A 14,977-nucleotide genomic window follows, 5' to 3' on the forward strand; every position below is an offset into this window, starting at 1 on the left:
GACTAACATTTCATGCAATAATATAAGTAATATATTCTGACCGATATATAGATTCTATGCCTTTTATCATCAAGATAAATTTCCTCTCTGTTGATTTTTATCAGAGGTTTATATGTACATGCTGTCAACATGGGACATTTCGTGCCAATATTCGAATACCCCCTGCCAGGCTATAGTCAGGCAAAGTTTGTTAATTGAATTTCCCGCAAGTTGAGCTAAATATTTCACAATAAATAAAGAAAAAAAATATATATGTTCATATAGATATGTTATATAATAAGAAAAAGCTCTTAACGCTGTTATCCCTTTTGCCGTTCATCCCTTTTTACGCGCCTCATTACATAAATGTCAACAACACGAACCATAGTATTCAATCAAGGCGACGAGGGCCGCTCCTGGTACATATTACTCAAAGGATCCGTGGATGTTGTGATACATGGCAAAGGGACTGTTGCCACACTGAAGACTGGCGATGATTTTGGCAAATTGGCTTTGATTAACGACGCACCCCGGTAAGTGAAGCTAACTGCAAACCTTTTACACTTCTGAACGTATCCATTAAAAACAACCTGGTACCACCTTTTACAAAGCGCGCAACATTTTAAACTGTCAGTTTGTTGGGCTAAAAGTTTTCGTTTTTCATTTTTGGTTTTTTTTTTTTTTGGTCCCAAAAACTTTTCTAAACGGGACGTAAACCATTAACAATTCTCTTTACATCGTTCACATCTCTTTCGCTATGGGTTTTCAGCTACTTTACAGCACTTTTTACTTTCACCCAAATACCAGATATATATGTATCTAGATATATATGTATATATATGTAGATAGACAATGTGGGCCACACGCCACACTCTTGCACTTGGCCAAGCACAACAATGTGAGCAAAGATCCAGCAAGTGCGGCAAGCTAATAGCATTAGACACTTTGTTGCCACACAGATAACAGCTACAATAACAATGACTGATAACAGCAGCCATTGTGCGGCAATAATAGCCATCAATTGAGGATTGAAACAAAATATGGGGCATTTACTACACTAACTTTTACATGCAGTTAATCAAAAGTGCTGCCAGAAGCAGAGATTTTAATGGGTCAATAACAGCAGCTTAAAGTTTATAGTCAAACGAAATGGTGAAAATTGTTTGATAAAAGAGTAGAACTTGCTTTAAGCACAGTTTGACTTGTTAACAAAAATCTCAAAGAGCTTTGAAAACACATTAATAAGCTTTTGACGGGATTAAATTAAAAAAATATCTGTGCATGCTCAAAGTGAACAGTCTCGTAAGAAGATTTAATTTTTGTTAGTTTAAATTCTAGTGTGCCTTGGTTATTAAAAACAATTTTGTGCAATTTAAAAGCGCTCAGTTGGCATACAAAAGCTTTCATTTACAATTATTCAGCTTATAAAAAATTATAATGAGTAAATTTGAAATATGTAGAAACACTACAAGCTGCTTTTAAGGCTTATGTGAACTTTCAGTGTAAAAACAGTACATACTTAATTGAAGAAAATATGAAAGCTTTTCATGTTTGAGCTTTCAAGATTAAAAACAGATTAATATTAACCTTAAAGAACCTCAAAACAAAAGCTCTTGGCAAATTAAATAGCATACTTAAGGCAAAGCTCTTGTTTTTATTATTATTTATATTTTTATTTATTGCCAATCAGAAAACACAACGGATTAATACAAATGAAAAAGAAATCAAAGGAAATTTTGTAAAAATTAACTGCGTCTATTGAGTTACCATAAATAAATTAATTACAAAACCACTTAAAATACATGGGAATAACAAGCACATAACGTTGCACTGAAATTCACGTTAATTCAAATGCATTATTTGCTTTAAAAATAAAGCATTACGCCGTTCGCAGAAACCGCAATGATAATATTGAAAGATGGATTTAACCACGCCTCCATAGCGAAAATTGACAAATAAAGGTTATTTACGCGGGCTTTTACACACAGCCATCGATTGCTTTTATTTAACAGCTGAAAATGTTGACCGCATGCAAAATTAAATTTTCGCTGCAAAATGCGTCACATGCAGTTATGCAAATTTGCACATTATGGGAAGTGAGAAAGGAGGAAGGTAAAGGGGGAAGGGGAGTTGCAAAAAGTGCCAAAAATTGTTGAACAGTTTGACAAAATGTAATTAATTAAAAGCATTTTGGCTAAAACATGATTTATGAAAAGTTTGTTAGCTAAAAATTTCCAAACTCTGTTATTGGATTTAGGACAGGATTTTAATGCGTGCTGTCTATATAATTAAAATTGTTCGTTCTGATTGAATGACTTATTAGTCAGAAAAAACAGAGAAAATCAATATAAACGAATTTTAACAATAATAAATAAAATGTACATCCGATATGCTTAATTTCTTAGAGCCATCCAATCGCATGAGAAAATTTAGTTTCTTAAAAAATATTTTTCTCGTATTAATATTTCTTCAAATATATATATATTTACAGAGCAGCCACAATCGTTTTGAAGGAGAACAATTGCCATCTGCTGCGCGTGGACAAGGAGCACTTCAATCGCATTCTACGTGATGTTGAGGCCAATACATTGAGATTGCAGGAGCATGGCAAGGATGTGCTAGTACTTGAGCGCGTGGCCAAACAACGTGGACAACATTCGGCTTTCAAGTGAGTGGCAATTGCACTGCAAATGTATTCCCAAGCATTCCCCTCCCCACTCACTGATCCCACCATCACGCGTTAATTTTAATTGAAATTGTAAAATAGCAAACACCTGAATTTGATTGCGCATTTACGGTTTAAGTTAAACGTGACTGAATTTCCATATATGTGTATATCCTTTAACAGATATACCGTGATGTCGGGCACACCGAACAAAATGCTGGAACATTTGCTTGAGACGCGCCTGGGACAGACCGTCAGCGGCATGGATCCATTTCTGGATGACTTTCTGCTCACGCATATCGTATTTATGCCTGTGGTGCAGCTCGTCGACGAACTGGCCAACTAATATCCTTTTTACAAAACAAATTGAAATTTAAACCATTTAAGTTAAGTCAAGCTTAGGTAGAGCAATGTTTGTCATAGACTAATTCGGTCTAATTGAATCTTCTTCCACTCTAGTCAGGGACTTTTCCTTATAGACAGGTCTTAAGATCCAAATTCCTTCCGCAAAACGAAGTATATATATTCGACATTATTTTAAATATGTCAATTGTTCACATTTTACAGGTTTATCATAAATTTGTATTCAATTAGAAAGTTTTAAGGCGTGAGCACTTAACAATTTCATTGCGCGCAAAGCTTATAATTCCCAAACAGTTCCAGCGCAAGCTTGCAGAAATAGCTACCAGTGAAAAGTGGGCTAATCAGTGCAAGTTTTGTTGCTTTCAATGGAGACTTTATGATTTGATTTACAACCCAAATCAAGCAATGAAATTATACAAGATTTAATTGAATTTCTTGAGCCGCCTTTTGTGCATGTCGGCCACGTGCCGCAGCTTAAACGTAACTTGACTCGGCCAGCGCCGACAGTTTAAAGACCCTTTCTGAAGCTAGACCCCAAAATGATCCACTTTAAGCATAGCACTTTACAAAAAATAAAATACACACGCCCCGCCGCCGCTTCAAACTAAGCACTTGGCCATAGAACAACTGACACAGGAGTCACGTTCTCTCCTGGGCAGAGTCGTAAATAGGGGCTGTGGGCGTGACGGGAGGGAGGTCAACAAACATATCCACAGCGACAGTTTAAGTGTTGGCAGCATGCAAACCACACATATGGCCACGCCCACACATATGGGCAGAACATGAAGTCAGGTTCGTGACTCGAAAGTATCAAGAGTGAAATAACAAAATAGAAGAGTGTTCCACGGGGAAACCGAAGACCTAATGCCCTTACTTATTTTCGAAAGTCAAAATTGCAATATTTTTATTTGAATCTCTAAAAATTAAAAATAATCAATACGATTTTTTTTAATATTTTTAATGTAACCTCTTAAGGTTAATTATATGTTCTTTTTAGTTCTTGATTGAAAAGTTTTTAAAGGCAAAAACCTTTTTCGCTACTTAATTTAATTTATCTATATGCAATTATATAGAACCTAATCCATTTATATGATCGTGTGTGGAAGAAAGAAACCTATTTTAATTTCTAATTTTTTGTCATTGTTTTTAACTAAGGGAAATTTTCATTTCACCACAAAACAATCAAAATTTTTGTTATTGACGTAACCCTTCAAAGTGTTACATATTTCATTGAAAAAATTCGAATACTCGCAGAAAGGGTATCAAATAGAGAACTAACTAACTGCTACACTTCTTTGCGGGTTAAAGTAACTGTTAAATTCTTTGCCTCTGCATACGGAAAACAAAAGCCACAACGAAGTTGAAAAACGTCTAAGCACACACAGATACACACGCACACGCACACCCGTACACACACAATAATAACAGAGTCCTTGGACATTGGGTCAACAATTCGGTAATGTTTAGTGCAGCAGCAGCAGCAGCAGTTGGGAAGAACAGGTGGGACAGGGGGGCAGTGGGACAGTGGGGCAGCGGGGGCGACGGGGCTCAATGATGCTTGAAACTAATCTTCAATCTGCATTGAAATACGTGATGTGCTTAATAAGCAGCCAGTTTCAGACCCCCGAAAACTGCCGTCCACTTTCTATTGATTGTGCGTGGTGCGTGCCGAAAGCGACAGTTCTTCGGGCTACGCAATTTTCCGAGTTTGTTTTGTGTTTTTTTTTTGTTTTTGTTTTAAGGCAACTGTTTTGATTATTCCTTAACCACTGTGCACCTTTCATTGTGATGCGCATGAGGAGGCGCAAACGCCAGAGGATCGCGAATATATAATCAACTTTAAGAAGCGGGTCATACAGTTCATGCAAAAGTGGGTCATGGCGGTGCGTCACGCGGCTTTCGAGGAGCCGAGCGTATGCGATTTCATAGAAGATCTGGCCGCTGAGGTGGAAGCAGATCCCGATTTGAACGAGGAGACAAGCATCATACACAATGTCCTCACACAAATGGCGCGCTATCAGGAGGATCGCAATCAGAATGCGGGCCAAAAGTGGAAGTTGCCAACAAATGGACAACCGATTTGCCTGTTCAGCGGCAATGCGACGCCCTCAAAGACGGTCATCAGGCCGGACGATGACAGTAAGTGCAGCAGTGCGCAATGCAATTAAAGCCGACTTATCTGTACTCTCTCTGTGGCAGTCATTTTCCGTGTGTATTGTGCAGACCACACATATTGCACGCTGCGCTTTCCCATGCATACCACCGCGGAGCTAATCAAGGCCTGTGCGGCGGACAAGCTGCAATTGAATCGTGGACCCGACGACCTCTGCCTCGTCGAGGTGAAATCCAATGGGGAACGGTCCGTATTCAAGGATAATGATGTTAGCATACCCACGGGCCTAACGCTCAATGGCCGTTTGTTTGTGTCCGTCAAGGATCATTTGGATGCCTTGGTAAGTCCATCAATGAAAATCCCTTCTTCTCGTTTGCCTTTGACAATTATCTGTTGCTTTGTGCAGACCCCATTGCCGGAGCAGGAATGCCCCACAGAGGGAGTCGACATCGATTTGGAAATCCTGAGCACCAAAGAGCTGGCCTATCACATCACAATCTTTGAATGGGATTTGTTTTGGGCGGTGCATGAATACGAGCTGCTCTATCATACATTTGGCAGGCATCACTTTGGCAAGGTACACTCGCAAAAAACTAAACACTATCTATATGATTTATAAATTAAGTTTAGCTACGGTCAGACAATTGTCTAATGTGAGCTAGACCGTTAACAACAGATTAGGAGAACGGATTGTAGTCTGACTGTAAGCCGACTCGTTTCGACTCTTTGCATTTGTTGTTGACGGATATGTCTAAAAAAAAGTCTGTAACAAAAATGTGTACATTTTTTTTTAGGCAGATAATTGACCAACAATAATCGACTATCAAAAAATGAATACTTTTGACAGACTTAGACTTAGGCTCAGAGCTTACAAATTCTCGGCCAGTCCGAAAAAGTATTTAGACCTCTTAGAAGATATTTTACATTATTCTTGGTCTAGATAGATATAGATAGATAGATAGATAGATCTATAGACTTAAAATATATAATAACTGTTAAAGATAAGGCTTAACTTCCAGTTAAAATGTTTACCAAAGTAATTCTCTTTTCTATATTTTCTTACTTTTTACTTTATTACTTTAAAGTACTTTAGTACAACACTTTAGTATACAATGTAGTTTTACTTTAGTATAACTGTCTTCGAAGGACAAAAATAATATATAGGAAAAGTGTTTGAACAAAAATTTTTATCAGAGTTTTTATCTTTCGGTAAATACTTGGCAAAGCGGGAGCTTCAGGTTTCGAAAAGTCTTGAGGACATATATTGAAAAAAATCCATGTTTCTTATGCTTTAAATCTATCCGAATCTATCTATCTATCTATCTATCTTGTAATTTAACTCAAGAATCTTGTGTTTAAGAAAAGTCAAAATATGTGTAGGATTGATTATAGAGCGCCAAACTTTTCTACGATAAGTATCAGAATATACTTTAGCTTTAGTTGTTTCTATTTATCTTTTAGATGTACATATATAGAGGTGAAATAATATTGAATGAAGTTTCCGTTAATATTTGTAAAAAAAACGCATATAGTAGTATATATATAGCACATCTTTTCTGCAAGTGTACAGAGGGAAAGAGAGAGAGAAAGATAGAGCTTATTTGTGGCACACATTTGAAATTGCCTCTGGCTGCCTCGTTGCATTGTTTGGCAGAAGTTTTAAAAGCCTTTCGGCTAATTAGGCTGTAACTGCAGGTAGAGACGTCTCGCCCCCAGGCCGAGGGGCATACTTAGAGAAGGTTTCAAGTTTGCCGTCAACTATTTACAAGTCTGGCATTTGTCATGTAGCTGCAAATTGAGTTTTGGCACGAGTTGTCGGCCTGAACTTTCAAGGCCTCTCAAGCAATTAAAGCTTGCCAAGTTAAATACTAATGTTGACTCTCTGACACCTCTGCTACCGCACATCCCACAGATTACGGCCAATTTGGATGTGTTTTTGCGGCGCTTCAATGAGGTGCAATACTGGATTGTCACCGAGCTCGTCTCCACGCCCAGCCTGAGCAAGCGCGTGGGCCTTGTGCGTAAATTCATCAAGCTGGCCGCATAGTAAGTGCCCAAATATCCTAACCAAAATCGAATACGCTTACAATATTGACATTTTCTACCGACCACAGCTGCAAGGAGTATCAGAATCTGAATGCCTTCTTTGCCATTGTCATGGGCCTGTCGAATATGGCCGTAACACGGATGCATCAGACCTGGGAGAAGATACCATCGAAATTCAGGAAAATCTTTCAAGAGTTCGAAGCACTTATCGATCCCAGTCGCAATCATCGCGCCTATCGCGTATTTGTGGGCAAGCTGCAGCCCCCGCTAATACCCTTTATGCCGCTGCTGCTCAAGGACATGACCTTTGCCCACGAGGGCAACAAGACGAGCCTTGACGGACTGGTCAACTTTGAGAAAATGCACATGATGGCACAAACAATGCGCACCATACGCTTTTGCCGTTCCCGAAGTTTGGGTGAGTTGGTCAGGAATCTAGTTTTAAAATTACAATTGAATATTAGATGAATTCTTATACGGAGCTTTAACAATTTGATCAAATTAAAAGAGGTTTAATGTGCAAATGAACGAAAGTAATGAAAGCTTCATGAAAGCTTTGAATGTGGAACTGAAACCAGCAGCTTTGAGGCATTTCTTTTAAATAAGGAAAGCACATAAAAGCTTCAGGCGACTTCATCCCATATAAAAGCTTTAACTTAAAAAGTAAGCTACAATTTGTTGCCCTTAGTGCTTCAAGCTTCAGCTAGTTACATTTGAAGACTGAATTTTGAAGAGCTTTGACATTTTGATTAAAAGAAAAAAGCTTTAAAAGACAAGCTTATAACTTTGAACTGGACCAAGAAACTTTACGATTCCTCTGATTGTGGGAGTTTTCATTAAAAAAATGATATAATTTTTCGTGTTAATGTTTAAAGCTTCGGCGGACTGCATTTCAAGACTGCATTGAGCTTTAATAATTAATTTTTTAAAGACTTCTTAAATTTGAATATATCTTACATGCATTTTATTAGAGCTTTGACAATTTGATTAAATGAAAAAAAAACTTTAGAAGGGCTTTCCATAAAAAATGAAATCCCATGAAAGCTTCAAGCGACTTCATACTATATACAAGCTTTAAGTTGAAAAGCTGGCTAAAATAATTACCTTTTTTTAAGGCTGTATTGAGATCAAATATTATTTAATTTCATAAATCTTTAAACTTGGAACTTAAACCAATTATAATATTATATTAGTTCCCACCCCAAATGTTCTTTTATCAAGCAGTTCTCTACAAAAAAGGTTTTAGATGCCCACGAAACTAAAATTAATGAACATAAGAGAATTTTTTAAATCTTCAGCTTTCCCCCAAACAAATTTAGTTTCCCCTATATGGCTGCTCTTTAAGCATAAACTGTTTATGTTTAACGTCATTAAGCTAGTACATTTAATATGAATATCTTTTTAAATGTCTCTTTTTAAATGTCTCTTTTTAAATGACTATTTCAGGTCTGGAGCCGCCGTCACCGAAAAGCGAGGGCGAGGTGCGTTCGTACATCAGCAGTTTTCGTGTGATTGACAATCAGCGGGTTGTGACCGCCATGTCACAGAAGGTGGAGCCAACCAGGAAGCTAAATTAAACAAATCTAAGCGTTAACAAGTCGTCGTATAGTCCCCTAGTATAAACGCGTAATTAGTGTCTATGATGAGTATTTAATGGGTTTATAACAGGCTCCATTAATTTAACTAATTCAACTGTAATCAACTGCACAGTTATGAGCTTAGCTGAGTTGTTTTTAGCTGCTGCCCCGCTAGCGACCAACCAGTGCATTCTAAACTAAGCGGCAAAACCCAAATATAAAAGTAATCAACTAATAAGCTAACTTTATTCATATTAGTCAGAAACTAAGTAATATTTATGTAAGCTTGGCAAAAAACAAAAAAAAAAACAAAAAAACAACTATCTCAATTTTCAACATGAACTGAAACATAACAAGAACAACACAAAACAAAAAACTTTTCGGTTTGGTACAAAAATGATAAAAAAACAAAAAACAACATTTGGCTTTTGGGTAGGGGGGGCGGGGTCTGAACCGAAATTCCCAAACCCAATGGACGCAACAAACAAACAAACAAACAAATGGGCGTGTGTGATACTAAACATTTAGAGGAAGCAACAACAGCAACAAAAACAAATGTACTAAACCAATTTCCTACAACTTTGCTAAAAAATATAAAACAAATAATAATCATTTATATATCCAGTCAAGGCTATGCACCAATCCATATGAAAAGGGTATACACAAGTGGAATCTATTTTTTTAATAAGAAAAAAAAAACGAATAATTGGCATGTCATAAAACTAAGCGACTAAACTATATATATACATATATATAAACATAATCAAATCTAGTTGAAGCTAGTTATAAAAATATAAGTTATGTAGCGCTAAGTCATTTATTTAAATTTTCTGTTTCCTTTTATATACACACACATAAACATAATTAATTTATGCAACATCCATGAATAAAATACAAACAAACACATATATTTATAGTCAGTTATTTTCAGTTGTTTTATTTTGTAAAAAAAAAGAAAAGCTTAGTTTTCTTTAAGTTGGATTCAAATAAATATTAATATGCTTAGTTTAAGCATATAAAAAATAAACACACTGGAGAGGGACCTTATTAGTTGTAGTATGTGTACAAAAGAAAATTAAAATGGCTTCATATTCAGATGTACATAGAATAGGAATTACTTTAAAAGAGAACCAAACGGAAAGTTCTCAAAGTCAAGTGTGTGTCTTTTCTGAGGCCCAACTAAATAAATTTCTCAGCTCCCAACTAAAGTTCTTAGCTGCTCTGCAGGGTCTCTTAGAAGGCAGTGCTTGATATATAAATATATATATATATATATGTGTAGTTAAAATTAGTAAGCCAATGTAGTTACTTAGAGTATCGAAATAAACCAACTCCTCTCCCAAGAAGGTCTCTCAAACAACGATATACCACTTAGACAAGAACCACTACGTAGGCGACTTTACCCTAACTAACAGATCCTACGACGTAGATTATATGTATGTATGTATCACTTATTTAACTATTATAATTCTCAACAAGTTCACAGGTTTCTCCCGCAAAAAAAAACAGTTATACGAATTTTTTGATACTTATATGCGTATACTTAGTATGCAACGATTGTTTTATTTATTAAATGCTGTATCAATTCTGAATTGATTGATAAACAACGCAAAGAACACCAATTTTTTAAACAAATCGAACAGAATGTAAGAAAGTTACAGCCTTTAATTACTTTATATACCACACAAAACAAAAACCTAAAAAGGGGAAAATGCTGTCCATTTAAAAGAAAGAAAACTGTTAATTTTCCCAAATGAAAACTCATCTAAATATGTAGATTAAATGTTATACTAGACGTAGACCAAGGCATTGTCTAAATGGAACGGGTTTTTAGAATATAACCATTAATGCTTGCCCATTAAAATTAGATCTTACTTAGGTAAGAAATGTTTCCAAAACTTTTTGTGTCAAATATTTAGATATAAAGCTATAATATATACATATATACATATTTTGTAGCATTTCTATGTTAGGAAAAATCTTAAAATATATAATAATAATATACCAACCATATATATATACTTGAAAAACAACAAACAGAGAAAAATTTCAAATTTTAACTTGTGATTCGATTTGACAATCTTAAAAGAATCTGTACAACTTTTATTTATATCTAAAAAATATTTTCTTTATTTTGTCCTTTTGCACTTTGCATAAATTTGTATGAATCGGGTACGAAGATCCAAGCTATAGCTATACGCATATACCTCCGTTTAAACATACCGGGCTCTAAATATTCACACAATAGGTCTAATAATTTAAGCGGAGTGTCAGTGAAAAAGTCAGTAAAAGAAATTAGTAAATGTTCAAAACCATCTAACTAAATGTTCAAATCAATGTTTACATGTCTAACGAATACAATCTCGACAATTTTACTTAATACTATATACATATATAAATATGGGCTGCTTGGCAACCTATATAGAGTATACCTATATCATAATAACTTACTTAAAATAGACTAGTTTTAATAGAAAAACGCTCAGCGGAGCTCACAGTAAGAATACAACACCAATAAAGAACAATTAGCTGGCCGCATAACAAGGCAAAAGGAAAAACATTTATAGCAAAGCAAATAGTATCTTAATGAAATAGCATATTAATACATATTAATGGATATTTATCAAATTCAAGGAGCAGATCTTTTTAACCAATTACAATACCAAAAACAATTTATGCAAAGCTAAAAATATTTAAACAATAATCTTTAAATGTTACAAACAACCTAAACATATGGACACAATTGTAACTTTGAATGTCGAACATTTTCAACTTTAACTAATATTCAAATAAAAATTTTATGTGTTAGCAGAAAAAAATGAATGGACATTTTTGAATTTAAATAAAGGCGCGCTATAAAAAAAGCTCGTGAGCGAAAGCTTTCGTGCGTGGGGGAAAACCGAGTCAGCTGTGAGTTCTTCGCATGACTCAACGAAAGAAACTGTAGAGCTTTTGAAGAGGATGACGTGCAAATACCCTGCAAAAATACCAAGGTTCGAAATGGGAAAAGAAACTGTCGAACCCTTAACTAAGCTATTATTATTATGATTATAATTATTATTGTGATATTATTATTATTCTTAGTGTTATTATAATTATAAATTTTATTATTTTTATTATTATTAGATTGTGGAACGTGCATTTAGATTAAGTCTTAGCAAATTGGTTCTGGAGTATACAGATCTATATTGTTTATGTTCTTCTTCTATTTGTAGAATATTTACTTAAGATATTTTTGTGTTTTTATCTCGGCGGCATTTTGTTTATAAGACGACATACCTAATTTTATAACTCTAGTTTTTACAGTCCCAAAGAGCAAAAAAATTAAGTGGTATATATACCTAAAAGGTAATTATCTAGACAGAAAAATAAATTAACTAACCAACACCACAAGCTGCTACATGCCTTGGCACACACTTGTCATACCCACTTGCATAAGTTTACGCACACAGGGTATCAAAGAGATGCGGGCTTTTGTACTTATACATTTGTAACTGCAAAACCAGCTGCTGAATCATATAATAGTAGAACCGGCTGGCCGAAAGACGCGCTAGTTGCTCACTAAACCTTGGACGTGCTGGAACTGATTGCGCTATCGATCCGCACGAAATTAGGAACGCGTCAACAATCAAAAAATATTTATATTTAATTTGTCATTCATTAACAACAAAATGCCAAAAGTAGCGCCAAAAATCAAGTTGAACAATGGCATCGAGATGCCCGTGCTGGGCCTGGGCACCTGGAAATCATACGAATCGGAAGCCTATCAGGCGACACGTGACGCCATCGACATTGGCTATAGACACATAGACACCGCGTTCGTCTACGAGAACGAACAGGAGGTGGGCAAGGCGATACGCGAGAAAATAGCCGAGGGTGTGATCAAGCGGGAGGAGGTGTTTGTGACAACCAAACTGGGTGGCATACACCACGATCCGGAGATTGTGGAGCGTGCATTTAGATTGAGTCTCAGCAACCTGGGCCTGGACTATATTGATCTGTATCTGATGCATTTGCCAATTGGCCAAAAGTTTCACAACGATAACAATGTGCATGGCACACTGGAGCTGACCGATGTCGACTATTTGGATACATGGCGTGAAATGGAGAAGCTTGTGGATCTGGGACTTACCCGCAGCATTGGCCTGTCCAATTTCAATGCGGCGCAAACGTTGCGCGTCCTGCAAAACTGTCGCATCAAGCCCGTGGTCAACCAGGTGGAATGCCATCCGGCCTTCCAGCAGCAGCAGCTGCGCGAGCATGCCCAGCAACATGGTATCGTCATCTGCGCCTACTGCCCGCTGGCGCGCCCGCAGCCGGCGCGTCACTGGCCGCCATTCCTGTACGATGAGCGTGCGCAACAGCTGGCCAAGAAATACGGCCGGACAACGGCACAGATTTGTCTGCGTTATCTGATACAAATTGGCGTCGTGCCGCTGCCGAAGTCGTCGAATAAGGCGCGCATTGCGGAGAATTTTAATGTATTCGATTTCGAGCTGCAGCAGGAGGATATGGACGCCATGGAGAAATATCACACGGGCGTGCGCACAGTGCCGTTTAGCGGCATGTCGGGTCACAAATATTATCCATTTCACGATCAATTCTAGAGTTACGTTTTTTATTTAAGCATTTAAATAAGCTGGCTTAGTAATTTTAATAAACACAAAACACAGGGTTGTATTGCACGAAGACTTTTGCTAATCAGCTTGTAAATACATATGTATGTATGTAGGTTCATTTGATAAAAGCCTAGTCTGCTGCGCATCTTATCTTGGGTATCTTACGTAAATGGGACTAGCAAAATTAGAAGGTTGTCAAGTTTTTCTAGTATGTATTTCATTTTCAGCGTGTAAAAAGATATAGCCTGAATGATTGTGTTTAGAGATAAAGTGTACAAGTTAACTAATGCAATTGTTACGTTGACTTATTTCTATTCCAGGCGCATTGAAATCATATCTGCTAAATGCTGTCATGTTTGTCGCCGGGATTTGAAGTGTCTGTCTTATCAGTTGACGGATTTTATTGTGAAATCAACTAAATGGTAGGGGCGAACGACCTTGAAGGCTAGCAAAAAGAAAATGATATTATGGTGTTAGACGAAAAATCATGAATTATTATTTATAATGAAAGTGAGCAGAAAACAAATATAATATGAGCACAAAAAAAGTCAGGGCATCAACAGGTTGGTCTGTTGCTTCTGATTATATTTAGTATTTAAATACCACACTTTACGGCTTACCAATTCACAGGCTGTTTAGAGTGACCATTTTTTGCTTTTACTTAAATAGGTACACACTTTGGCAGCGAACAGCTGTTTATATCAGCCTTTCACTTTAAAGCTGCTTGCCAAGTATTCTTTACAAAAATGTCGATTATATTAAGACAAAATCTGCGTGCGCCCTGGCTTTTTAAGGTAGATAAGCACATATACTTTTATTTAAATTAAATAACACTTCTAAACTCTGCCTACACAGCAAATTTGTTACAGCACCAGCGCTAAACCAAGCGGCGATGCAGCTGCGACAGCCAAAACAATACCCAAAAATTTGCTCGAGGATAAGCAAACGGCGAATTTGCAAAAGGAAAACGGCGCCGTGTTCGACAAGCGACCATTTAAACTGCATCTGGAGAAAGGTATGTTAAACAACTAACGTAGACATATTGTAATATACTAAAAATATGTTTACATAATCAACAACACATGTTGCAACTTGCACAGACAAAACCTACAGCTGGTGCCTGTGCGGCAAGTCCAAGTCGCAGCCGCTGTGCGATGGCACGCACAAAAATGAATTTCTCAAGATTAAGCTGAGGTAAATAACCAAATAAAACTATGGGCTATTCAATAATGCCGAATCTCACCACAGGCCCATACGGTTCAAGGTGGAGAAAACCGGCGACTATTGGCTCTGCAACTGCAAACACACCACACACCGACCCTTCTGCGATGGCACCCACAAGCAGCCGGACATTCAGTCAGCCGTTAGATAATTAATAAATTTTAATTCAATATTTTGTTTAATATCGAATGCATTTTGTAGCATATATTAAAAATGAGAAATGCGATGAGCATAATTTTGAATCAAGAAGCAACACATGTTTTATTCTAGTTTATAGAACTTTGTTTATACACATACATTAATAAATGCCCAATTACATACATACATTATATGTGCTTGTATATGTAATGTATACGTAATATATATTTATATATTTTTATTAATTTAAGCCATG

At 36.5% G+C, this 14,977-nt stretch overlaps 4 protein-coding genes across 7 annotated transcripts in view; 3 read left to right on the forward strand and 1 right to left on the reverse strand.

Moving 5' to 3' along the window:
* Epac (Exchange protein directly activated by cAMP) overlaps positions 1–9,063 on the forward strand; it is a 66,826-nt gene extending 57,763 nt beyond the window's left edge. For all 4 annotated transcript variants that reach the window (XM_064688109.1, XM_064688112.1, XM_064688111.1 and 1 more), the window contains 9 exons: positions 368–512; positions 2,471–2,647; positions 2,828–2,989; positions 4,785–5,146; positions 5,207–5,460; positions 5,527–5,697; positions 7,033–7,166; positions 7,235–7,584; positions 8,613–9,063. In XM_064688109.1, coding sequence (XP_064544179.1) covers positions 368–512; positions 2,471–2,647; positions 2,828–2,989; positions 4,785–5,146; positions 5,207–5,460; positions 5,527–5,697; positions 7,033–7,166; positions 7,235–7,584; positions 8,613–8,743 — 1,886 coding nt within the window. In that variant the 3' untranslated portion in view covers positions 8,744–9,063. The remainder of the gene's footprint in view (positions 1–367; positions 513–2,470; positions 2,648–2,827; positions 2,990–4,784; positions 5,147–5,206; positions 5,461–5,526; positions 5,698–7,032; positions 7,167–7,234; positions 7,585–8,612) is intronic.
* Positions 1–12,995, reverse strand: part of LOC135432415 (uncharacterized) — an 86,683-nt gene extending 73,688 nt beyond the window's left edge. The window contains exon 1 of the mRNA XM_064688118.1: positions 12,876–12,995. The gene's annotated coding sequence lies outside the window, so the exon portion shown is untranslated. The remainder of the gene's footprint in view (positions 1–12,875) is intronic.
* Positions 12,286–13,428, forward strand: LOC135432413 (aldo-keto reductase family 1 member B1). Its single transcript, XM_064688114.1, has one exon. It carries the CDS (start codon positions 12,415–12,417, stop codon positions 13,348–13,350), a length of 936 nt encoding a protein of 311 aa, XP_064544184.1. The 5' UTR covers positions 12,286–12,414; the 3' UTR covers positions 13,351–13,428.
* Positions 13,429–14,031: 603 nt separating this feature from the next.
* LOC135432414 (CDGSH iron-sulfur domain-containing protein 3, mitochondrial) lies at positions 14,032–14,832 on the forward strand. Its single transcript, XM_064688116.1, has 4 exons — positions 14,032–14,156; positions 14,218–14,377; positions 14,463–14,556; positions 14,611–14,832. The coding sequence occupies exons 1-4, from the start codon at positions 14,109–14,111 to the stop codon at positions 14,732–14,734; spliced, it is 426 nt and encodes a 141-aa protein (XP_064544186.1). The 5' UTR covers positions 14,032–14,108; the 3' UTR covers positions 14,735–14,832.
* Positions 14,833–14,977: the final 145 nt, after the last annotated feature.

Source organism: Drosophila montana, unplaced genomic scaffold, assembly GCF_035044405.1.
Source record: "Drosophila montana isolate Dmon_TW-CO22-7 unplaced genomic scaffold, ASM3504440v1 contig_3200_1, whole genome shotgun sequence".
In the NCBI taxonomy this organism is placed as follows: domain Eukaryota; kingdom Metazoa; phylum Arthropoda; class Insecta; order Diptera; family Drosophilidae; genus Drosophila; species Drosophila montana.